The 26,630-nt window shown below is 48.1% G+C and overlaps 1 protein-coding gene across 1 annotated transcript in view; it reads right to left on the bottom strand.

The window, feature by feature from the left end:
* The window catches only part of crtac1b (cartilage acidic protein 1b), a 341,954-nt gene that overhangs the window by 220,275 nt on the left and 95,049 nt on the right, over positions 1-26,630 (bottom strand). The window contains exon 3 of the mRNA XM_068053120.1: positions 22,451-22,647. Coding sequence (XP_067909221.1) covers positions 22,451-22,647 — 197 coding nt within the window. The remainder of the gene's footprint in view (positions 1-22,450; positions 22,648-26,630) is intronic.

Below are 26,630 nucleotides of genomic sequence, written 5' to 3'. Positions count from 1 at the left end.
GCCACTGGCGCCCATGGGCTCCAGTTCCATCCTAGAACCCAGAAAGGACTCCTCCATCAACAATCCTGGAGGTGGGAGCGTGACGGAGACAGGACCAGTTAGCGCGGCCGGGACGTCTGCCCCACAGTGTGTGGTGGGTGTGTCGGTCGCTGGCGGTGACAACCCGAAGGAGGATGAGGATTCGGTGCGGGGCACGGAGGATGATCTTGATTCCATCACCAGTGAGATGGTGCACGGAGGATGATCTTGATTCCATCACCAGTGAGATGGTGGAGTCCCTCGTGCCTCCCATCGAGTCTCCTCTCATCCCCACGGCGGAACGCCGGGATTTCCTCACAGCTTGCAGGGGTTCCCGCAATAATGTTCAGCTGGCCCTCGGCCATTGGTCGAGTCTGGCGCTGATCATCCAGTCCGTCCGTATCGCCCTCGAGAAAGCGGGCAATAACGCGGGCGTGAAACTGGTAGGGAGGCACCAATTTAATGCATTCCTCAGTGGGTTGCTGGGGGAATGAAGGGCGAGGTGCACTTCCACTCCCTCCTCACAGTGAGGTGTTGGTGACGGTTTTTAAGTGCCTTTGATATGAAGATAACCATAGCCAGCCTCAACATCAATGGCAGCAGGGGATCTCACCTCAAATTTCACAATCTCTCAGTCCTCAGGGAAGGGAGATATGCGCTGAGCTTTCTGCAGGAAACCCACACCGTTCTGGGAGACAAAGCCACCTGGCTCCTGGAGTGGCAGGGTGGGGTCTACACAAGTCACCTCGCCTCTATTGTTGGCCCCAACCTTTCAGCCGGAGATCTTGGGGGGTCAAGGAGCTAGTGCCGGGCCGCTTGCTCCACCTCACCATTCGCCTGGTTAGCATGCCGCTCCACTTTGTGAATGTGTACGCGCCCAGGCCCGGCGCATTGCAAGCGCGCTTCTTTGAAGAAGTGTCTGCTCTCCTGAGCTCCATTGATAGCAGCGAGTGCATCATCCTCGGGGGGGGGATTTTAACTGTACCCTCGAGGTGGGGGATCGCTCTGGTCCCCAGCGCAGCCAAGCGTCGATGGCGAGGTTGAGGGGACTGATCAGCGCCCTCAACTTGGTGGACGTCTGGCGGAATCTCCATCCCGACCTCAGCGCTTTCACGTGGAGGTCTGGAGGAGGAGGGTCCTGAATCGACTGCCTCTACTTTTTGCAGGCGTACATCTCCTGCGTCTCAGCGGCCTCCATGCGGCTGGTGCCATGCTCAGACCACCACCTGGTGTGGGCAGAGTTCATTCTGCTCGACACGCGGGCGGGGTCCGCCTACTCGCACTTTAACAACCGGCTGCTGGAGGACGAACGATTCTGAGACTCGTTCCATCGATTATGGGCCAACTGGAGAAGGAAGCAGGGGGGGCTTCCCCTCCTTGAGTCTATGGTGGGATGTGAGCAAGACTCACATCTGTGTCTTCTGTCAGGAGTACGCGAAGGGGTCGACCATGAGGCGGGAAGCCAAGATCAGGCACCAAGAGAAGGAGGTGCTTGACTTGGAGTCCTGCCTTGGTAATGCCATCGCGGACCCGGCCCTGTGGCAGGCGTACAAACAGAAGAAGGGCACGCTGAGGGACCTGCAGCTCACAGGGTCCAGAGGCGCATACGTGAGGTCGCGGATCCTGATCCTGGAAGATTTGGACCGTGCCTCACCCTTCTTCTACTCGCTAGAAAAATGGCAGGGGGTTTGTAAGCAGCTCATCGAGCTGCTGGCCGACGACAGATCCTCCATCACGGACCCGGAGAGAATGGGCCTCCTGGTCTGTACTTATTACAGTGCGTTGTTCTCTCCGGATCCATCCAGTGAGGTCGCGCGCAGAGTTTTCTGGGAGGACCTGCCGAAGGTCAGCCCAGAGTGTGTCGAAGGATTGGAGGCTCCGCTCATGTTGGCGAAACTGACCGGCGCCCTCCACCAGCTCTTGAGGGGCAAATCCCCGGGGCTGGACGGGCTAACCGTGGAGTTCCTCAGGGCGTTCTGGGACGTCCTGGGGGATGATTACACGTAGGTCCTGGGGGAAAGCCTGGCGACCGGGGAGATGTCCCTCTCGTGGCGCAGGGCGGTCATCGACCTGCTGTTGAAGAGGGGCGATCTCCGCCTGCTTAAAAACTGGCGTCTGGTCTCCCTCCTCAGCACGGATTACAAGATCTTTGCCGGGGCTATGTCTATCCACCTGGGCTCTGTGCTGGCCCACATGACCCACCCCACCAGTCCTACACGGTCCCAGGCCGGTCCATCCAGGACAACGTTCACCTGGTCCGGGACCTGATCCATCTTTCCCAGAGGACTGGTCTGTCAGTCACCTTTCTCTCCCTCGATCAGGAAAAGACGTTCGACAGGATGGATCACGAATACCTTTTTGGGACTCTGCGCGCTTTCAGACTCGGGCCGCATTTTGTGGCCCGGGTCTGACTTTTATACACCGCCGCAGAGTGTCTGGTCAAAGTTAACGGGTCCTTGATGGCGCTCCTTCACTTTGGGAGAGGAGTGCATCTGGGATGCCCCATGTCCGGCCATTTGTATACCATCTGCGTGGAGCCCTTCCTGTGCCTGCTTCGCAGGAGGTTAACGGGATTGGCTCCGCGCGAGCCGGCCATGCGGGCCATCCTCTCGGCTTACGCCGATGACGTGCTCCTCGTGGTCACAAATCCTGTTGACTTGCAGAGGATGCGCGACTGCCAGCAGACCTTTTCTGCCGCGTGCTCCGCGAGGATCAATTGGGAGAAATGATCCAGCCTCCTGGTGGGTCAGTGACGGGTGGACTCCCTGCGGAGGAGCTGACACCTCTTGCGTGGAGCACCATGCACATCTTCTATCTGGGAATCCACCTTAGCCCCGCTGAGGAAGCCTGGCCGCCAAACTGGCAGGGGTTGGAGGTGAACGTCACCGCTCGGCTGGGGCGCTGGACAGGGCTGCTCCGAGTGCTTTCCTACAGCGGCTGAGCGTTGCTCATAAACCAACTGGTGGCCTCGATGCTGTGGTACCGGTTGGTCACTTTGGCCCCGCCCCCTGCATCCGCCAGCAAGATCCAGAAGAAACTCGTTGATTTCTTCTGGGGCAAGAGAAAACACTAGGTCTCTGTCGCAGTCCTGAGTCTCCCGATCGAGGAGGGCGGCCAGTCGCTGGTGTGCGTCCGCACCCAGGCTACGACTCTCTGCCTTCAGACCCTGCAGAGATATCTGTATGTCAAACGTCCTCCCAGATGGTGTGCGCTGTCAACGTATTTTTTCCGCCAGTGTCACTGCCTTCAAGACGACACACAGCTCCCGGTGGAGTCCGTTAGCCGCGCCTCTCTGAGGGAGTTGCCTGTCTTTTACCAGGATCTATTCAGAGTCTGGAACATGGTCGCCTCCAGTCAGGGTGCTCCCCTGCCGGCGGAGGAGAGCGCCTCGGCTGTCCGGGCAGCCGACTCTGGGGACAGACCGGCGGGCGGAGGAGTAGCCAAAACCCCCGAGACGCCTCTCACTGCAGGTGGCGAGGGGGCTCGGGAGCGTAGAGCGCTCCTGGCCGAGCTGACCCCCACTCAGCCGGAACTGCTCGTCAGACCCAGGCCCCGAAACCCTTCTCGGGAGCCGGTCCCACACAACCCGAGCCACCTTTCGGAAATGCCCTCCGTGCCATTCCAATCGGTGCAGAGGGGTTTCCTGTACGGGCTACTCCTGCACACTCTCCACTTCCTTGCCCTCGTCAGCCGGCCAGACACGTCCTGGCGGTCCGTGTTGCCATCTGGTGGCGAGGGGAAACCCCGATGGAGGTCTCTCTACGCGGGAGTCTTCCCCCTTTACATCGGGGACCTGGGGTGAAGGGTGCTGCGCAGGGCAGTCACATGCAATAAACTTTTAAGTAGGTTCACGGACTCACAGGCTGCCTGTACTTTCTGCGGCCTGGACGAGTCTGTGTTCCACGTTTATATGGAGTGCGCGAGGTTGCAGCCCCTCTTTGAGTATTTGAAGGGGCTGCTCCTCAAGTTCTGGCTGCACTTCAGTCCCACGCTCCTGATCTTTGGGCACCCGATGAGGTGGGGTGTGGGCCGGGAGGAGGATCTCCTCGTCGGTCTGCTCCTGGGCCTGGCCAAGGTGGCAATTCACAGGTCTAGGCTGCTGTCGGGGGGTCCGTCCTCCCTGTGCCTGCCCCTCTTCTGCGGTTACGTTTGCGCCCGGGTGTCCCTGGAGAAGGAGCATACGGTGTCCGCCGGTACGCTTGAGGCCTTCCGCGATCGGTGGGCACCGCAGGGACTGGAGTGCATAATTGATGGCAAGAAAGGCATTTAATTTGACTTTGTTTTATTTATCTATTTTTTAATAAAGTTATTTTTATAAAATGTATATTAAGGGGGCCTGAGGAATAAAGGCCCCCTCGACATAAAATATATAAAAGGGGCGTGGGGTATAAAGGCTACCTTATATAAAGAAAAAAAACAGGTTAGCTAATTCCTCCCTGACCTCCTTAGGTGATTGAAACTAGTCCACGACACCAATCTAACCCTGATTAATGTCATGCTGTATGTGTATCTTTTGACCCCTGCCCCAGCCAAAAACAGGTCCATGGACGATACGGTTCCCATTGGCAGTGCCAGCTCCACTGGTACTGTACCCAAGAGACCATTCTCCATGGGTGAGTCTGTAGAGTGAGTATTGGGTCATCAGAGCTAAGCCCGATCCTGTTTTCAACTGATGTTCATATTGCCTCTCTGACGCACGTCTGATGTACTGCAGCAACTCGCCAAGGCTTATCAAACAGCACCTTCCAAACCCACGACCTCTGCCACCGAGAAGGGCCAAGACAGCAGGTGCTTGGGAACACCACCACCTCTAAGTCACACACTATTCTGACTGGAAATATATTGCCCATTCCTTCATCGTCGCTGGGTCGAAATCCTGGAACTCCTGACCCGACAGCACTGTGGGAGTACCTACACCAAAATGACTGCAGCAGATTAAAAACAAGGTCCACCACCACCATCTCAAAGGGCGACTAGGGATGGGCAATAAATACCAGTGATGCCCACATCATGAGAGTTAATTGAGAAAACTTTTCACTAGAGGTCAGTAGATAGCAATCAGGAACATGGTCCCTGACTGAATATTTAACACACTCGGCTAGGGGCATTTAGACCACTTGTGGGTCAGAGCAGAGAGGAGAAATTGTCTCTGCCTTGGTCAAACAACGTATCTTGCTGCCAGGTACTGCTCCTGCTGTCAGGTAATGGGACACTGTGTTGTTACTGATGGGCAACTTCGAATCATAGAATCACACAGCACAGAAGGAGGCCATTCGGCCCATCGTGCATGTGCCAGCTCATTGAAAGAGCAATCAAATTAGTCCCAGACAAACTGCACCCCCCATGCCCACTCATTCCCACAGCCCTACAGAGCTATTCCCTTTTCAAATATTTATCCAATTCCCTTTTGAAAGTTACTATTGAACCTGCTTCCACCGCCCTTTCAGGCAGCTTGTTCCAGATCACAACAACTCGCTGCGTACAATAAATCCTCATCTTCCCCTTAGGGGTTTTTGCTGGTTGTTTTAAATCTATGTTATTTGGTTACCTGCAAGTGGAAAGAGTTTCTCCTAATTTATTATATCAAATACCCCCATCATTTTGAACAGCTCAATTAAATCTCCCTTTAACCTTCTCCGCTCTAAGGAGGAAAATTCCAGCTTCTCCAGTCTCTCCAAATAACTGGAGTCCCTGATCCCTGGTACCATTCTAGTAAATCTCCTCCGCACCCTCTCCAAGCCTAGACATCCTTCCCCAAAGCGTGGCACCTAGAATTGGACACATCCTTCCAACTGAGGCTTAACCAGTGATTAATAAGCTTAACTTGCTTGTTTATATACTCAATAACATGACTAACGATCCTACCAGGAATATTTTTCACAGCATGCAATTAAAAGATCGCCCCCAGTGTGAAGCAGGCTACAAGAGAAATTGGAGCAATTGGCCAAATGATGCATTCAAAGACAATTAGAGTGCAGAGGCCTAAAGGAATAGGCCAGGATTCCAATTTTACAACAATTCAGTTGCAATTGCATTTTTTTAATGCCAGGAATGTTACCTATTACATTTATTATGAGGTGCGACTTCATTGTACAAGATGATAAAAGGCCATATAATTCAGCCAAACTGAACAACTTGCTTACGGCTATGCGGATTGTTTCCCATCAGGAAAAGCACATCTCTATGCTATGAGCTTGTTTTCCCTCTCTCTCTCTCTCTCTCTCTCTCTGTCTCTGTCTCTGTGGTGCCGTAACAAATGCATGAAGAGATTAGCCCAGCTTCTCGAAGGTAGGCATGTAGACTCTGCTGGCTTGTGTGCGAGAGGATTTTCTGGAAGTTTTGAAAGCAGTTAGAACAAAGAACAAAGAACAGTACAGCACAGGAACAGGCCAGTCAGCCCTCCAAGCCTGCGCCGATCTTGATGCCTGCCTAAACTAAAACCTTCTGCATTTCCGGGGACCGTATCCCTCTATTCCCATCCTATTCATGTATTTGTCAAGATGCCTCTTAAACGTCGCTATTGTACCTGCTTCCACCACCTCCCCCGGCAGCAAGTTCCAGGCACTCACCACCCTCTGTGTAAAAAACTTGCCTCGCACATTCCCTCTAAACTTTGCCCCTCTCACCTTAAACCTATGTCCCTAGTAACTGACTCTTCTACCCTGGGAAAAAGCTTCTGACTATCCACTCTGTCCATGCCGCTCATAACTTTGTAAACCTCTGTCATGTCGCCCCTCCACCTCTGTCGTTCCAGTGAAAACAAACCGAGTTTATCCAACCTCTCCTCATAGCTAATGCCCTCCAGACCAGGCAACATCCTGGTAAACCTCTTCTGTACCCGTTCCAAAGCCTCCACGTCCTTCTGGTAGTGTGGCGACCAGAATTGCACACAATATTCTAAGTGTGGCCTAACTAAGGTTCTGTACAGCTGCAGCATGACTTGCCAATTTTTATACTCTATGCCCCGACCGATGAAGGCAAGCATGCTGTATGCCTTCTTGACTACCTTATCCACCTGCATTGCCACTTTCAGTGACCTGTGGACCTGTACGCCTAGATCTCTCTGCCTGTCAATACTCCTAAGGGTTCTACCATTCACTGTATACTTCCCACCTGCATTAGACCTTCCAAAATACATTACCTCACATTTGTCGGATTAAACTCCAACTGCCATTTCTCTGCCCAAGTTTCCAACCGATCTATATCCTGCTGTATCGTCTGACAATCCTCATCACTATCCGCAACTCCACCAACCTTTGTGTCATCCGCAAACTTACTAATCAGACCAGCTACTTTTTCCTCCAAATCATTTATATATACTACAAACAGCAAAGGTCCCAGCACTGATCCCTGCGGAACACCACTAGTCACATCCCTCCATTCAGAAAAACACCCATCCACTGTTACCCTCTGTCTTCTGTGACTGAGCCAGTTCTGTATCCATCTTGCCAGCTCACCTCTGATCCCGTGTGACTTCACTTTTTGTACCAGTCTGCCATGACGGACCTTGTCAAAGGCTTTACTAAAGTCCATATAGATAACATCCACTGCCCTTCCTTCATCAATCATCTTTGTCATTTCCTCAAAAAACTCAATCAAATTAGTGAGACACGACCTCCCCTTCACAAAACCATGCTGCCTCTCGCTAATAAGTTTGTTTGTTTCCAAATGGGAGTAAATCCTGTCCCGAAGAATCCTCTCTAATAATTTCCCTACCACTGACGTAAGGCTCACCAGCCTATAATTTCCCGGATTATCCTTGCTACCCTTCTCAAACAAAGGAACAATATTGGCTATTCTCCAGTCCTCTGGGACCTCACCTGTAGCCAATGAGGATACAAAGATTTCTGTCAAGGCCCCTGCAATTTCTTCCCTTGCCTCCCTCAGTATTCTCGGGTAGATCCCATCAGGCCCTGGGGACTTATCTACCTCAATGCTTTGCAAGACACCCAACACCTCCTCCTTTTTGATAATGAGATGACTGAGACTATCTGCACTCCCTTCCCTAGGCTCATCATCCACCAAGTCCTTCTCTTTGGTGAATACTGATGCAAAGTACTCATTTAGCACCTCGCCCATTTCCTCTGGCTCCACACATAGATTCCCATCTCTGTCCTTGAGTGGGCCAACCCTTTCCCTGGTTACCCTCTTGCTCTTTATATATGTATAAAAAGCCTTGGGATTTTCCTTAATCCTGTTTGCCAATGACTTTTCATGACCCCTTTTAGCCCTCCTAACTCCTTGCTTAAGTTCTTTCCTACTGTCTTTATATTCCTCAAGTGCTTCGTCTGTTCCTAGCCTTCCAGCCCTTACAAATGCTTCCTTTTTTTTTGACTAGGCTCACAATATCCCACGTTATCCAAGGTTCCCGAAACTTGACAAACTTATCCTTCTTCCTCACCGGAACATGCTGGTCCTGGATTCTAATCAACTGACATTTGAAAGACTCCCACATGTCAGATGTTGATTTACCCTCAAACAGCTGCCCCCAATCTAAATTCTTCAGTTCCTGCCTAATATTGTTATAATTAGCCTTCCCCCAATTTAGCACCTTCACCTGAGGACTACTCATCCTTATCCACAAGTACCTTAAAACTTATGGAATTATGGTCACTGTTCCCGAAATGCTCCCCTACTGAAACTTCGACCACCTGGCCGGGCTCATTCCCCAATAACAGGTCCAGTATGGCCCCATCCCTAGTTGGACTATCTACATATTGTTTCAAGAAGCCCTCCTGGATGCTCCTCACAAATTCTGCCCCATCCAAGCCCCTAGCACTAAGTGAGTCCCAGTCAATATAGGGGAAGTTAAAATCACCCACCACTACAACCCTGTTACCTTTACATCTTTCCAAAATCTGTCTACATATCTGCTCCTCTACCACCCGCTGGCTGTTGGGAGGCCTGTAGAAAACCCCCAACATCGTGACTGCACACTTCCTATTCCTGAGCTCCACCCATATTGCCTCGCTGCACAACCCCTCTGAGGTGTCCTCCCGCAGTCCAGCTGAGATATTCTCCTTAACAAGTAATGCAACTCCCCCACCCCTTTTACATCTCCCTCTATCCCGCCTGAAGCTTCTATATCCTGGAACATTTAGCTGCCAATCTTGTCCTTCCCTCAACCAAGTCTCTGTAATAGCAACAACATCATAGTTCCAAGTACTAATCCAAGCTCTAAGTTCATCTGCCTTAACTGTTATACTTCTCGCATTGAAACAAATGCACTTCAGACCACCAGTCCCACTGTGCTCCGCAACATCTCCCTGCCTGCTCTTCCTCTTCGTCTTACTGGCCTTATTTACTAGTTCCCCCTCATTTATTTCACTTGCTGTCCTGCTGCTCTGGTTCCCACCCCCCGCCACACTAGTTTAAACCCTCCCGAGTGACGCTAGCAAACCTCGCAGCCAGGATATCTGTGCCCCTCCAGTTTAGATGCAACCCGTCCTTCTTGTACAGGTCCCTCCCATCTGTCCCTGAAGAGAGCCCAATGGTCCAGATATCTGAAACCCTCCCTTCTACACCAGCTGCTCAGCCATGTGTTTAGCTGCACTATCTTCCTATTTCTAGCCTCACTGGCACGTGGCACAGGGAGTAATCCCGAGATTACAACCCTCGAGGTCCTGTCTTTTAACTTTCTACCTAACTCCCTAAACTCCCCCTGCAGGACCTCGTCACTCTTCCTGCCTATGTCATTGTTACCAATGTGTATCACAACCTCTGGCTGTTCACCCTCCCCCTTCAGAATGCCCCCTGTCCGTTCAGAGACATCCTTGACTCTGGCACCAGGGAGGCATCATACCATCCTGGAGTCTCTTTCACGTCCACAGAAGCGCCTATCTATGCCCCTGACTATAGAGTCCCCTATAACTATTGCTCTTCTGTGCTTTGTCCCTCCCTGCTGAACAACAGTGCCAGCCATGGTGCCACTGCTCTGGCTGCTGCTGTTTTCCCCTGATAGGCCATCCCCCCCAACAGTATCCAAAACGGTATACTTGTTAGAGAGGGGGATAGCCACAGGGGATTCCTGCACTGACTGCCTGCCCCTTCTAGCGGTCACCCATCTATCTGCCTGCATCTTGGGTGTGACCACTTGTCTAAAACTCCTGTCTATGACGCTTTCTGCCACCTGCATGCTCCTAAGTGCATCCAGTTGCTGCTCCAACCGATCCATGCAGTCTGTGAGGAGCTGCAACTGGGTACACTTCCTGCAGATGTCGTCGCCCGGAACGCTGGAAGCGTCACGGACCTCCCACATCTCACAGGTGAAGCACTTCACCCCTCTAACTGACATTTCTAGCACTAATTAATAAATTAACTTAAGATAAATAAATACTTATTCAATCTTTACTAAATTGTTATAATAACTATATGGTCCCTAGTGCTAGATTCCTACTATAAATATTAAATGCTAACTAAATACAGTAATCTCCTCCCTCTAATTTAGTTACTCTACTTATTAATTTGTTAATTAGAGTTTTAATTAATTTTTCTTAATGTTTTATTTTCAAATTCAGTAAAAAAAATTCCCTGCCAGCCAATCAGGTCACAGCTTTCCTGTGACGTCACCTTAACTTACCTTAAGTCATAAACTTGGAAGCAACATGTGAGGTGGTGCAGTCCCAGGAGTCCCACAAAATTCCATTAGAAGGAGGATTATGCTGGAGCGCTCTCTGGGAAGCCGAGGGAAATTTAGCACAAGATGGTCACCTGCCTCAGAAGAGGAATCTGGGTGCTTTACATCCGGAGAGGGAAAAGGGTGGTGGGGGAACATAATAAATGTGTTTTCCAATCATCTTTAGAGATCCAGGCACTAATCCCAGCCTGGACGGCCATGGTGGGTCCTTTTGGAGACTGGAACACCTTATCTGACGCAGCCTACCAGTTATCAATCATATGCTGGGCCCATTAAATGCCGAGGAAGCAGGAACTCAGTGCTCCGCCCCGTCTAGAGTTGCTAGTTCTGGTCGGACATATTCTGGGAGGTTTCATCCCATGGCCTCCCACCTCCAACTGCCCTGTTGCCACATGCTCACTATTGGTCGCCCCACCCATCCTCTTCCACTCCACCTTTAAGGACCAATTGGAAAGTGAATAGACGCTTTGTTTCCCGATTGGGTGATTCTTGACTTTCAATCAAATGGCCTCATTCCCATCTTGTCCAATGTGAGCTGCATAGGGGAAATTTTTAGTAAATCACTATTTTTTAATGTCGCTATGATTTTTTTGCTCCTGGGTATTTCTCGCTGCAGTGACCTGGAGATTAATCTTCAATTCCTGCAGACTCCATATCAATGCTGGAGTGTTGGAAACTCACTGGCAAACAGTGTACTTGTGCCTGTGATTCCCACCAAATCTTTACTTCATGTGATCTGGAATGATGTCACATAAATGTAGATTGATTTTGATCTCTTAAAATACATTTTTTTGAAAACATTAAATACCATAACTATTTTATGTCCAAACCCTTTGAGAGCAATATGGCCTCAAATCCACTCAGATTCTCTCATAAACTGTACCATTTACAAGATGCACCGCCACAACTCACGAAGACTCCTTCGACAGCATCTTCCAAACCCACAACTTCTACCACCAAGGGCAGCAGATGCATGGAACACCACCACCTGCAAGTTCCCATTCTGACTTGGAAATATATTGCCGTTCAAAATCCTGGAACTCCCTTCCTAACAGCACTGTGGGTGTACCTACCCCCCAAGGACAGCAGCAGTTCAAGAAGGCAGCTCCCCATCACTTTCTCAAGGGCAATTAGGAATGCGTAATAAATGCTGGCCTGGCCAGTGATGCCCACAACCCAGGAACGAATAACAATAAAATATTGGGTATGGAGTTGATGCAGTTGCTACATGCAGGATTCTAAGGAGAGTAGATAATGTTGAGCATGAGAAGCCCTTTCACCATGTCCACAACAGTAGAACCAAAAGATATAGTCGGCACTAGAAGGGAGGGTAAATTTCAAACTAATCTGTGGAAATTTCACTGAGCGAGTGGTCAATCTAGGGACTAGGTTTCGTAGGGAGACAGTGAAGGCAGATCGTATTCATTCATTCAAATGCAATTAGACAGATTTCTTTTGGAAAATAACATCTTGGGGATCCAGTATCTGAATAATTTGAGACATGACCTGTGGTGAGTGCAGTGATGTTTGAGAGGAACAGATGACTTTGAATCTATGGTTCCCAAAGCTCTCCATCACTGGGGGTTTTCCTCACCTCATATCTGGGTCTGTTGTACACTTAGTGATAGAGATTGATCACTGTAATTAGTCAATAACTCCATTATCGTTGTTTCATGTGATTACTAGAATGTTAGAACTAAGTTCATCTAGAAATTCCTATGTATCTACAATGACAAACAATAAATCGCACTTATATGGGCACCTTTAATGTAATAAAATGTCTCAAGGCACTTCGCAGGAGCATTATCAAATAGAATTAGACACCGAGCCACATTAGGAGAAATTAAGGCAGTTGATCAAAAGCTTGGTCAAAAAGGTAGCTTTTAAGGAGCGTCTTAAAGGAGGAGGAAGAGAGAGATAGAGGGGTGGAGAGGTTCAGGGAGGGAATTTCAGAGCTTGGAGCCCTGACAGCTACAGGCATGACCACCAGCCATGAACATTGTCCCCGATCTTGTCTGAACTCTACCAGGACAATGAGGCCAGCAGCTCTTTTACTCGGTGGCAATGGCTGCTGCCAGTAATGCCCCCACCTGAGGCCCAGGATCATCGATGGACCCAAGTGAGTGATGGCCGGAAAGGGGTTTCACGGGGTGGGGGAGGGGTGTGGGGGTTGGCAGCAAGGGCAGGGCGTTGGCTCTCGGTGGGTCCTCCCCTTCCCGATGCCAGGTCCCTCGCTCAGGTGCAGTGCCCTCCAAACACGCCATGGGGGAAGAGCATAAAATTCATCCCCTTGACTGCAATGGAAATAAAAATAAGATTAAAATGACTCGCATTCACCCGTGTTACACTATTGCATATAGTCACGATCTACCGCAACATGTCTAGATTTCAGTTGTTATTTTTCTGATAAGGTGTTATGTTTCTAAATGTGTAAAGTTGTGTGAATGTGGAGTGGCACTGCCATCTACTGATGAGGTAGCATAGTGACATAAAGATCACATGACAAGAAACTCAAAATTGATAGGTTCAGAGCAAGTCATCCAGATGTATGAATCGGGTGATTTTCAGTAATTCTTTGCTGAGAAATCACCTGACTGGTTTGTAGATCATAGTTTGCAAACCCCGATGGATATCCTACTAGTAAGTATAATGTGCTTGTACTTTCTGTTGATATCAATGCAGCCAACAGGTTTATTTATTTCTGGCGCCTGAACCCATAAGATTTCAAGATTTTTTGTCTTGTTACCGTCACAATCTTGGGCATAACCAGGGCGGTAATGAGATGATAAATTGGCAGGATAGTCTTAAGAAGCCTTAAGCAGGCCAGAAATGGGTTAGAAGTTTCTTTATTTGTGGGCCAAGGATGGGAACTTCTGCTCCTCTGTAGGCCTGCCAAAAAAATGTAGCCATTTTTTCAGCTGTTCTTTTTTCAGTGGGCTCCAGCAAGCCCTTTAATAGCAACAACAACATTTGACCGAGTATGGCATCAAGGAGCCCTAGCAAAACTGAGGTCAATGGGAATCAGGGGGAAAACCCTCCGCTGGTTGAAGTCATGCCTAGCGCAAAGGAAGATGGTTGCGGTTGTTGGAGGTCAATCATCTGAGCTCCAGGACATCACTGCAGGAGTTCCTCAGGGTAGTGTCCTAGGCCCAACCATCTTCAGCTACTTCATCAATGACCTTCCTTCAATCATAAGGTCAGAAGTGGGGATGTTCGCTGATGATTGCACAATGTTCAGCACCATTCGTGACTCCTCAGATACTGAAGCAGTCCATGTAGAAATGCGGCAAGACCTGGAAAATATCCAGGCTTGGGCTGATAAGTGGCAAGTAACATTCATGCCACACAAGTGCCAGGCAATGACCATCTCCAACAAGAGAGAATCTAACCATCTCCCCTTGACATTCAATGGCATTACCATCGCTGAACCCCCACTATCAACATGCTAGGGACTACCGTTGACCAGAAACTGAACTGGAGTAGCCATATAAATGCCATGGCTACAGGAGCAGGTCAGAGGCTAGGATTCCTGCGGCGAGTAACTCACCTCCTGACTCCCCAAAGCCTGTCCACCATCTACAAGGCACAAGTCAGGAGTGTGATGGAATACTCTCCACTTGCCTGGATGGGTGCAGCTCCAACAACACTCAAGAAGCTCAACACCATCCAGGACAAAGCAGCCTACTTGATTGGCACCCCATCCACAAACATTCACTCCCTCCACCACCGACGCACAGTGGCAGCAGTGTGTACCATCTACAAGATGCACTGCAGCAATGCACCAAGGCTCCTTAGACAGCACCTTCCAAACCCGCGACCTCTACCAACTAGAAGGACAAGGGCAACAAATGCATGGGAACACCACCACCTGCAAGTTCCCCTCCAAGTCACACACCATCCTGACTTGGAACTATATCACCATTCCTTCACTGTCACTGGGTCAAAATCCTGGAACTCCCTTCCTAACAGCACTGTGGGTGTACCTACCCCACATGGACTGCAGTGGTTCAAGAAGGCAGCTCACCACCACCTTCTCAAGGGCAATTAGGGATGGGCAATAAATGCTGGCCTGGCCAGTGACGCCCACATCCCATAAATGAATGAAAAAAAATTTATATAGCGCCTTTAATGTAATAAAATGTCCCAACGCACTTCACAGGAGCGATTATCAAGTAATATTTAAGACTGAACCACATCAGGACATATTAGGACAGGTGGTCAAAAGCTTGGTCCAAGAGGTTGGTTTTATGGCATGTCTTAAAGGAGGAGAGAGAGGTGTTCAGGTTTAGGGAGGGAATTCCAGAGCTTAGGGACCAGGGAGCTGTAGCCACAGCCACCAGTGGTGGTGCGATCAAAATTGGGGATGCATGAGAGGGCAGTATTGGAGCAGTGCAAAGGATCGAGAACGAGAGGGCACAGATTTAAAGTATTTGGTAAGAGAAGCAAAAGTGACATGAGGAAACAAATTTTCTTGCAGCGAGTGGCTAAGGTCTGGAATGCGCTGCCTGAGAACGTGGTGGGGGCAGGTTCAATTGAAGCATTCAAAAGGGAATTAGACAGTTATATGAAAAAGAAGAATGTGTAGGGTTATGGGGAGAAGGTAGGGGAATGGAACTGAGGGAATTGCTCTTTCGGAGAGCCAGTGCAGACACGATGAGCCGAATGGCCTCTTTCTGCACTGTAATGATTCTGTGATTCTGTGATCACAGAGGGCTGTAAGGGCTGGAGGAGTTTTCATGAAAACAAGGATGAAGAGTTTTAAAATCAAGGCTTTGTTGGACTGGGAGCTAATTTAGGTCAAAGACCATTGGTGGGCCAATCAAAGCCTGGTATAAATAGGAACATAGCATACTTTGCACATCTTTACCTGAAATTTACAACCAATGCAAGACCCAATTTGCTTATTTGAGGAGCCTGTTTCAGGTGGGTGGGCTACTCATCCCTTTATAGGTCCACCTGAAAATCGGCCTGGGATTTCAACGGGATAACTGAGGTGCCCCTGCCCCCGACGTGCAATATGTCCAATGTCCATTTTTTTTTAAAGCCAAGAGATGGGTAACTGGCAGTTGAGAATAGCCCCTGTATCTCTCCAATTGGAGTCGATACCCATTCCAAGGCAATTCCCTTTGTGATTGACTGTATCTGTCTACCAATCTCAATCCAGCTCCCCTGTGCTGCCAAGTCTCAGTAATTCTGAGACTGGGGACCATATCTATTGATTATAATTTATAATGCTGTCCCCTCTCTCTCCGCAATTCCTCCAAACCAGCTCACCAATGATTAGAACAGCGCCAAATATTTAATGGGTAAGATAGACAACCACATCGAATTGATACGGTTAAATGTAATATTTCCAGACTGTTGTAAAGTGCTTGTACCTAGTCTCTGGCCAAAATGGATCAATTAATGCACTCACCACAATACATAAAATTCCTTGCTGCAAAGTAGTCAGGCAAGCACCCCTTAATCAGCTAATTATCACCCTGCAGGAAGTAATATAATGGGAAAGGGAAGATTCCTGCTGGACAACAATGGCTAATAGAGATGTCAAAGGCTCCTAATTGTTATTGGCACCAAGTTGTCTCGATGCTCGGAGATTGTACAACAACAACAATCCTCCCATAGCTCTCAAATGTCTTCTGTCTCAGACTGTGGCTATAATCGAAGCTCTCTTCCTAGACAGATAGTCTTGTGACTCTCTGGCCTTTTTCCAGTCCTTTTCTCTCCACATCTAGCTCCTTAGTTCTTTCCTTCATCCGCCTCTGTCATTCTTTCAATCTCTCCACAGCAAGACCTTTTCCCTGCTTTTTCCTTTTCTCTCTCTCTCCTCTCTCATTGCATATCATCTCCATCGCCTCGACCCCTCCCCACATCTCTCTACAATCCTACAACCCTCCGTGACCTCTGCACTCCTCCAATTCTGGCCTCTTGTGCATCCCCAATTTTAATCGCCCCATCATTGGTGGCTGTGCCTTCATTGCCTGGGCCCCAAGCTCTGGAATTCCCTCCCTACACCTCTCCGCCTCTCTTTCCTCCTTTAAGACTCTCCTTAAAACCTGCCTCATTGACCACAATTTTAGGCATTTGTCCTAAAATGTGGCTCAATGTTAAATTTTGTTTGCTAACACTCCTGTGAAATGCCTTGGGATGTTTTATTACTTCAAATAAAAGTTGTTGTGTATATATTGATGCCAGGTTAGCCAGTATACAGCCCCTTTAATCTTGATTTAACTGCCTTGTGTTTACCTATACAAGGTGAAGGCCAATATCCTAGGCCCATGTTTGTGCAGCATGGGTCTATGTGTGTTGTGTACCTCTGAAACTGCAGGATATGTGTAAACAACGTGCTCTCCCTTGCTGGTTTAAATAACCTGCTGTTGTCTCTTACACGGACGTGCACTGGCTGAAATATTGACTTTTCAAATTTATCATTAAGATTTAATTGTGCAACAGAAACCCACCTTATTGACTTTAGCTAAGCTGAGCTGAAAGAATCTATTATTCTTTGCTCGTGAGGTTTGTGATATCACCTCAGCTATTTAACAACTCCTTGCAGACTGTGCAAAATCCCACAACTCTGCACTGCTGCAATAGCTTGCAAACATTTTATTGTCTGTATTTTGCTGGTGTGTATGAGAAACACTGTATAAGACCATAAATACAACTGATAATCTTCTCGCCTTCACTCCCTCTCTTTCTCTTGCTCCCTCTCTTTATTCACCCCCTCCCCCCAGCAAGAGTTCCCCCAGAAATAAGTTTTGACAGCTTAAACATTGTGGTTATGGCCCTTCAGTACAAAATTGTCTGTTAATTCAGTACTAATGGAGGTCAGTCACAGGGTAAATGGTTTGGGGTTAAAAATATGCCACACTGGAGCAGTAGGGGTCCTCCTCGACAGCGAGCATTGACGCACAATTCTCCAACAATGTGTCTGGAGTTTCGAACGTGACTGTATCTGTATCTGCCCTCAGAAAAATGTATCCCCCAATTCACTTATAACTGCACTTTCAAAATCCCAACTGTCTAGCCTTTGGCCCTTTGTTTGCGACAAGATTTCAGCAGCTACTGATTTGCTCAACCACCCCTCACCTCCATATTTGATGCTCTAGTCCCCAACAAAACTATTACTCTCTCTCACCCTGGCTGTTCCACCTGGTACAGCCTTCACCTCTGCTCCCTTAAGTTCAAGGGACGCAGACTTGGAAGGGTATGGCGGACAACCGGTTTAGCCATTCATCACCAGATCTGGCTAGACCACATAAAGCACTATCGGGTCCTGCTCTCATCTGCTAAAACTGTTCAGTATTCCAGGGTCATCCAGATTTTCACTGCTGCAAACCACCTTCTTAAACCCCTCTCCCCTGTCCCCCCCACTCTCACCTCCAACAATAAGTGCGAGGAGCTCATGGACTTGTTTGTCACTAAGATCGAACCCAGAATCAGCTGCCTCTGCTGCGCCCCTCCCTTCCACTAGCCCACCGGGCCAAACTTGCTCTAAAGTGCCCATTGCCCTAGCTCTGAACATGCACCTTTCTCCAGTTTCTCTTCTATCTTTCCTCTTGCCCTCTCTGAGCTCATCTTGTCCATGAGACCCATCTCCTGCTCCCTTGATTCTATTCCCACTAAACGGCTCAACACCCAACTTCCCCTCCTGGTCCCAATGTTAGCTGATAGTATTAACGGTTCTCTCTCTTCAGGGACTGTTCTTCTCTGCTTCAAATCTCCTCAAAAAGCCAACACTTGACTCCACCATCCTTGCAAACTGCCACTCCATCGCCAACCTCTTTTTCTCTCCAAAGTCCTTGAATGTGTTGTTGCCTCCCAAATCCGTGCCCATCTTTCCTGGAACTCCATGTTTGAATCCTCCAATCAGGTTTCCCCCCACCACAGTACTGAAACAGCTCTTATCAAAGTCACAAGTGACATCCTATGTTACTGTGGCAAAGGTAAACTTTCCCTCTTCATCCTTCTCGACCTGTCTGCAGCCTTTGACATGGTTGACCACACCATCCTCCTCCCAACGCCTCTCCACTGTCGTCCAGCTGGGTGGGACTGCTCTCACCTGGTTCCATTCTTATCTATCTAATCTGAGCCAGAGAATCACCTGCAATGGCTTCTCTTCCAGTTCTCAGACCGTTACCTCAGGCATCCCCCAAGGATCTATCTATCTTTGTCCCCCTCCTGTTTCTCAGCTACATGCTGCCCCTTGGCAACATCATTCGAAAACACAGCTTTAGTTTTCACATGTACACTGACTATACCCAGCTCTACCTCACCACCACCTCTCTTGACTCCTCCACTGTTGTTAAACTTATCAGACTGCTCATTTGACAAACAGTACCAAATGAGCAAAGATTTCCTCCAATTAAATATTGGGAAGACTGAAGCCATTATTTTCAATTCCTGCTCCAAACTATGTTCCCTAGCTACCGACTCCATCCCTCTCCTTGGCAACAGTCTAAGATTAAACCAGTCTGTTCTCAACCTTGGTGTCTCATTTAATCCCAAGATGTGCTTCCGACCTCATATTTGCGCTTTCACTAAGCGGACCTATTTCCAACTCAGTAACATCGCCTGACTCCCCACCCCCCACCCCCCACAACCCCTCCTCAGCTCATCTGCTGCTGAAACCCTCATTCATGCCTTCATTACCTCGAGACTTGACTATTCCAACACGCTCCTGGTTGGTCTCCTACATTCTACTCTCCATTAACTTGAGATTATCTAAAACTCTGCTGCCTGTTGTATTAACTCACACCACATCCCGTTCCCCTATCACCCCTGTGCTCGCTGACCTACACTGGCTCCCAGTCTGGCAACATCTCAATTTTAAAATTCTCATCCTTGTTCTCAAATCCCACCATGTCCTCGCCCCTCCCTATCACTGTAATCTCCTCCAGCCCCACAACCCTCCGAGGTATCTGTGCTCCTCTAATTCTGGCCTCTTGAGTATCCCTGATTTTAATCGCTCCCACATTGGTGGCCACGGCTTCAGTTGCCTAGGCCCTGGAATTCCCTCCCTTCACTTCTGTGCCTCTCTACCTTGCTTTCCTCCTTTAAGACGCTCCTTAAAACCTACCTCTTTGACCAAGCTTTTGGTCGTCTGAACTAATATCTCCTTATGTGGCTCGGTGTCATACTTTGTTTAATAATGCTCCTGCTTAAGCGCCTTGGGACGTTTTAGTACATTAAGGGTGCTATATAAGTTGCTGCTGTGGCAATTGTTGGCATTTCACATGGACAGTTAACATTTTCCGGGGCACTCCACCTGTTCCTGGTGCTAGACAAGAATCAGTGGCAATACTGTCTCCTCAACACTCACAGCTCCATGCCCTTCCTGGATCTGTGTCCTCCCCTGGCTCCATACTACTCCCATCTCTGTGCCCCTCTAGGCACCGTGCCCCTCCTGGGGACATGCCCCCAATCTGGTTCTGTGCCCCTCCCAGCCCCTACCCTACTCAACGCTGCTACCCACCGTGAGCAACAATTCTCACGAGACATTGAATAGCAACCCACAGTGCTCAGCTGCATTCAATCACTTGGAATAACAAGAAGAGGTAGAAGCCAGGAACAGGGCTGAGTGGAGCAGCTGGGAGTGACACTGTGTGATGGAGGTAAAGAGAGGGGTAATGTGAATATGGGGAGTGAGGGGGAAGATGGAATTCGGGGGTGAAGAGAGTCCTGAATGCACTGGGAGAAGGAGGATTTAACTCGAATATTGTAACTGAGAGCACCAATAGAATCCACAAAAAAACACAAAAAAATCCTTGCAATGCTGTCCACAACCTTACGCTGTACAAATGATAGCAGCTTGGATACATTACATGACCCTGCCTCAGTATAGCTACAGGACCCAGCCACTGTATAGCCACATGACCCTACCTCAGTATAGTTACATGACCCTGCCTCAGTATAGTTACATGACCCTGTCTCAGTATAGCTACAGGACCCAGCCACTGTATAGCCACATGACCCTACCTCAGTATAGTTACATGACCCTGTCTCAGTATAGTTACATGACCCTGTCTCAGTATAGCTACATGACCCTGTCTCAGTATAGCTACATGACCCTGTCTCAGTATAGTTACATGACCCTGTCTCAGTATAGCCACATGACCCTGTCTCAGTATAGTTACATGACCCTGTCTCAGTATAGTTACATGACCCTGTCTCAGTATAGCCACATGACCCTGTCTCAGTATAGTTACATGACCCTGTCTCAGTATAGCTACATGACCCTGTCTCAGTATAGCTACATGACCCTGTCTCAGTATAGTTACATGACCCTGTCTCAGTATAGCCACATGACCCTGTCTCAGTATAGCCACATGACCCTGTCTCAGTATAGTTACATGACCCTGTCTCAGTATAGCTACATGACCCTGTCTCAGTATAGCTACAAGACCCTGTCTCAGTATAGTTACATGACCCTGTCTCAGTATAGTTACATGACCCTGTCTCAGTATAGCTACATGACCCTGTCTCAGTATAGCTACATGACCCTGTCGCAGTATAGTTACATGACCCTGTCTCAGTATAGCCACATGACCCTGTCTCAGTATAGTTACATGACCCTGTCTCAGTATAGCCACATGACCCTGTCTCAGTATAGTTACATGACCCTGTCTCAGTATAGCTACATGACCCTGTCTCAGTATAGCTACATGACCCTGTCTCAGTATAGTTACATGACCCTGTCTCAGTATAGCCACATGACCCTGTCTCAGTATAGCCACATGACCCTGTCTCAGTATAGTTACATGACCCTGTCTCAGTATAGTTACATGACCCTGCCTCAGTATAGCCACATGACCCTGCCTCAGTATAGCTACAGGCCATGGGTCTACATTCAGAGGGTCTTTGAGTTGACACATCTCTGAAGCTGTTGATCAGCCTTTGTTGGTGTTTTGGGTTGAGAAGTTTGTTGCTTTACTCTGCACTTAACCTGTGATATACCTGACCTGGCAATGCCGAGTGCCTGAAATAGGGAATGTTTCCAATTCCCTCAAAGTATAGCATCTCTCACCTCAGAAGTGCAAAATTTACAAAACAACAAGGAAATTCTACCAGGATCCAAAAAGAAGGTTCCGCTACCAGTTCCCCACTGAACTGCTAATAGTTAAGATTAACTTATTCAAATGCAAATTAGATTTATTTCAGAGAACAACACTTTGGGATACAGTGTATGAGTCATAGAATCATAGAGTTATACAGCACAAAAACAGGCCCTTCAGCCCACCGTGTCCGTGCCGGCCATTAAGCCTATCTATTCTAATCCCATTTTCCAGCACTTGGCCCGTAGCCTTGTATGTTATGGCGTTTCAAGTGCTCATCTAAATACTTCTTCAATGTTGTGAGGGTTCCTGTCTCTACCACCCCTTCAGGCAGTGTGTTCCAGATTCCAAACACCCTCCAGATGAATAAATGTTTCCTCAAATCCCCTCTAAACCTCCTGTTCCTTACCTTAAATCTATATCCCCTGGTTATTGATGCCTCGGCTAAGGGAAAAAGTTTCTTCCTATCTACCCTATCTATACCCCTCATAATCTTATATAATATGAGTAATTTGAGACATGAAGTGGTGAGTGTAGCAATGCTTGGAAGGAACAGGTGACTTTGGACCTTTGGTTCCCAAAGTTTTCCACATTGGTTGTTTTCTTCATCTCATGTCTGGGTCTGTTGATTGAAATTGATCACTGTGATTAGTCAATAACTCCATTATCATGAGACTGTCAGGGTGATAGAAGGTGAATTAGATGGACCTTAGTCTTTTTGCATCTAGCAGTTCCCATGTACCTGAAAAGGCATTATTGGTGTTGAGGAAATATATCTCTTCTCTTCCATCACCATCGATGTCACAGGCCGCCACCCCGATAGCGTTGCCCTGGCGATCACGGAGCGAGTAGTAAGGAGAGCTGCGCTCATCAACTGCGATGTTCTGGAGCCTCTTTGTGACTTTATCATATTTGAGCACCAGGTTTGGACCATTGTACCTGTGGAAACACAAAGCCCATGAAATGCATTAGGAACACATCCAGAACGGAATTGAAAGTGAGCTCCCCCCCGCTCGTCGAAGACTCAGTGCCACTGTGATGCTGTGTTGTGCCGTGCAGAAGGTCCCAAGCCTCACTTGGTGCAGAGGGCAGGTCGGAGAACTTCCCCGTGGGTCAGCACCTGCACCTGGTGACCATCCACAGGTCCAGATTTACAGGGTCCACATGGGGCTTGTGGTCAGCTCCAGCTGTGTGTGTTTCTCTCTCCCATAACTTCTCTGTACCTGGACAGCCCTGGAGAAGGACTGCATGGTGTCTACTGGTACACTCGAAGCCTTCCTTGACCATGGGCACCACAGGGACTGGAGAACGTGGTGAGGCACAGGGAACAACATGACGATTCAATTCAATAAATTGCTTTTATGATTTTGTTTTAAAAAGGGACGCACTTTTGTTAGATTATCTTCTATAATGACATTGGGGCAAGCCAATGCCTTGGTTAGTCCCATCAGCAGAGTAGAAAACCCAAGTCAATTTCCTCGGCTATGACTGAGTTAGTTGCGCTGAGACAGTTCAGCCATTGGGGTGCTACAATTGGCATCAATGTCACCTGGCGGGGGTCTTACAGCCATCCACTGAGTGAGGACAGGATTGGGTAAAGGTGCTCCCCATGTTGGGCATATACTGTGTAATCACCAATAAGAAGAACAGCCATTTGGACACCACTATAGGAGGGCAGCCAGGAAAACATCACCAATATTTACCCCTCAACCAAAATCACTTAAAAAAAAAACACTTTATGACGATGGTCATTATCACATTGCTGTGTGTGGGAGCTTGCTGTGCAAAAACTGGCCGCCATGTTTTCTGCATTATAACAGTGATTACATTTCATTAAAACAATGCTCCATAGGCTGTAAAGCGCTTTGTGACTTTCCTGAGGTTCTGAAAGGCACAAGTCTTTCATTCTCTTAAAGTACCTCATGAATTTCATTAATAAACAGGTGATAGAATTCTTTGATAGATTGACAGTGGGGTTGGTGGAACAGAGAATTATGGTAGGGTTTGAAAAAAAGGAGTGGATGAATTTCTGTTTGGAAGGGGTATAGAGCTGGTAGTTACAGAATCGCAGTAAGGAAGGGTAGTTGGATGGGGCAATGGTTATCTGCACAAAACCAAATTACTAGCACTTATTTCTAACCCACTTTGTTCTTGTATCATCACCTTCTTATTACCACTTTAATTGCCCCATTCATCCAATTTGGCTTGCTCATTTAATTTACATTTCATTATCATTAGGAAGATATCATATTTCAATATTTATAGTTCAAATATGTTTCATTTTTCAACAGAAATCTTTTAGTAATGCATTCAGCCCTCATCTCGTTCAAGCTTGCAATTTCAAAGTTGTACTTTCTGAGTCTTTTCTGGTGCTCACTGCAGGACAATTTAAAATTGATCATATTTTACTCCCCAGTCACCACGATGGAATAAAAAGAAAGACTTGCATTTCTATAGCACCTTCCATGACCTCAGGATGCCCCAAAGTGCTTTACAGCTAATGAAATACTTCGTGAACTATAGTCATTGTTGTAATGTAGGGAACACTTTGCAACCAATTTGCGCACATCAAGCTCCCACAAACAGCAATGTGATAATGATCACATAATATGTTTTTATTGATATTGGTTGAAGGATAACTATTGGCCAGGATGCCGGGGATAGCATACGTGGGATATGGATTAACTGACTGGCAGGGTGGAATTTTATCCCAGCGGCAGGGGTCTCGACGTCTGGGGGAACCATGCTGAGATCCCCACATTGGCTCTTCTTCGGTAGGCCCGTAGAATTGAGTGCCAATCAGGCACTTAAGTAGACAGTGGCAGGTCTTCCACGGGATTAAGGACCCCGTCACCAGGAGACCCACCGTTGCAGAGCTGCCGGCTAACCAGAGGCCTGCAGCTGCTGCGCCACCGAGGAGCTGGTGGCTGCTGCTGTAGCTGCACCTACTGGAGGCCGAGGAGCTTCGCTGGAACCAGGCCTCAGGTAGGTCAGGGTGGGAGGGGTCTCGTGGAGTGGGGGGGGTCAAGGGGGTGAGTGGGGTCGGCAGCAAGAGAGGGGGGGGGTGGGGAGATGGCCCTCAATGGGCTCCCCCCCCCACCCCCTCCCTGATGCTGGTTGTCTTGTTCAGCAACTAAGTGCCGTTGAACAAGGGACACCCCCAGTATCACCCACTGCCCCACCCCTACACCCGGAACTGGGAAGCAACTGCACAATTTTTTGTGCCATGATTCCCGTGTGGCGACAAGGCCACCCATCACGCAGATAATTGCGACTGCGGCGAAAAGCGGCCCTTAATTGGAGGTTAATTACCCAGATAAGGGCCTCAATTGGCGGCGGGGCGGGAAGGCCGTTCATAGGCCTTCCTGCCCCGGTCTAAATTTTGGCAGGAGGCGGGATGGTGGCAGGAAACCCCCCCCCCCCCCCCCACTCCACCATTCCAACCGATTTTATGCTTTCCCCTCCTCCAAACCCACTGCGGTGGACAGCATAAAATTCCCCTGCAGTGTGGCGAGATGTGGCTTTTTAAACCAAGAAAACCAAAAGCAAAGGTCTGAAATAGATCCCGAGTCCAGTAAATAATTTGAAAAATAATTTTAAAAGCAAGGTTGTTACTAGTTTAAAATCCATGGACATTTTTTTGATGAAAGCCCCATTTTTATTGGCCAGAACCAGACACAGTACTGCACCTATGGTCTACCTATAACTTTATACAACTTTGGCATAACTTTCACCCTTTTGCATTACAGCCTCCTGTTCACCACAGCTGCCAACCTTCAACACATCCCAGGTGTGAGATTTTCAGTCACAAGCTGAAGTGTCACCTCACACCAGAAGCATAAAAATAGTTAAGAGCAGCAAGTTGGTCCCAGCTGATACCCAAGCGAACAGCTGTATCCATCGCACAGAGTGAAACGGGGTTAGATACAGAGTAAAGCTCCCCCTACCCTGTCCCCATAAACAAAAAAGAAAAAAAAAGAAAAAAAAACACAGACTGTGGGAAGTGGCATTAATATATTCCTCTCTGCCCCGCCTCATCTTCCCTCCCCCATGACCTGCCTAGCTGTGGGATTTAAGCGTGTTTTCCTTGTTTTCCGAGAAAGTAGTGAGAAAGAACAAAAAACCGCTATGGAGGTAAGGCTGTGCCTCGTAGCATCAGTGGAAGCTCTCTTTTCAAACAGCAGGGCTTGTTGCCATGCATGCTGAGAAAACTCTACTTCCATGGCATTCTCTTGATTTCACCAATGAACCTGGACTAACCATCCCAGTCCTCACCTGTACTTATCTGGAGGAGCAATGTAGTTTCATGTGCATGTCTCCTGCTGGATATGGAAGAGTTGGCAGATTTGTATATCAAGATAGCTAGTCAAAAGAAGCCATTCCTGAGGGTCTGGTGTCGCCACTGTACAGTCAGCCTTTGATCTCAACCCCAATTACCCAATTCTATCCTTTATCCAGTAAGCTGATTAGAGAGATAAAATCTGTGGCTCTGTACATGGGGCAGACTACAACAATCAAGACAGTGTTTGGTGAAACCGAACCTGGTGTAATTGGGTATGGGGTGAGACCAGACTATCACCATTGCTCTTTAACATCAATGCAGAAGCCATGATAAAGAGGCACCAGGTGAAGTACAGAAAGGGGTCAAAGTACAAGGTCAATTGGTGAAGTTAGTGAGATTTACAGATTGCCAGGCTCTGATGGCTAGCACAGTATCTACTGATACTAATAGATAAAATGAATGAAGTAGTGAAAGCTTACAGAATGAAAATTAATGTGAACAAAGACGAAAGTTATTAAGGTTGGAAGAAATAATGGTGGGAAAGCAGAGGTCAAGATAAATATTTAACGACTGGAACAGATATCACAATTTAAATAAAAGCAAAATACTGCAGATGCTGGAAATCTGAAATAAAAACAGA

Source organism: Heterodontus francisci, chromosome 20 (assembly GCF_036365525.1).
Source record: "Heterodontus francisci isolate sHetFra1 chromosome 20, sHetFra1.hap1, whole genome shotgun sequence".
Classification (NCBI taxonomy): Eukaryota; Metazoa; Chordata; class Chondrichthyes; order Heterodontiformes; family Heterodontidae; genus Heterodontus; species Heterodontus francisci.
Note: the sequence above shows the minus strand (reverse complement) of the source record. Positions and strands in the feature narration are given on the sequence as shown.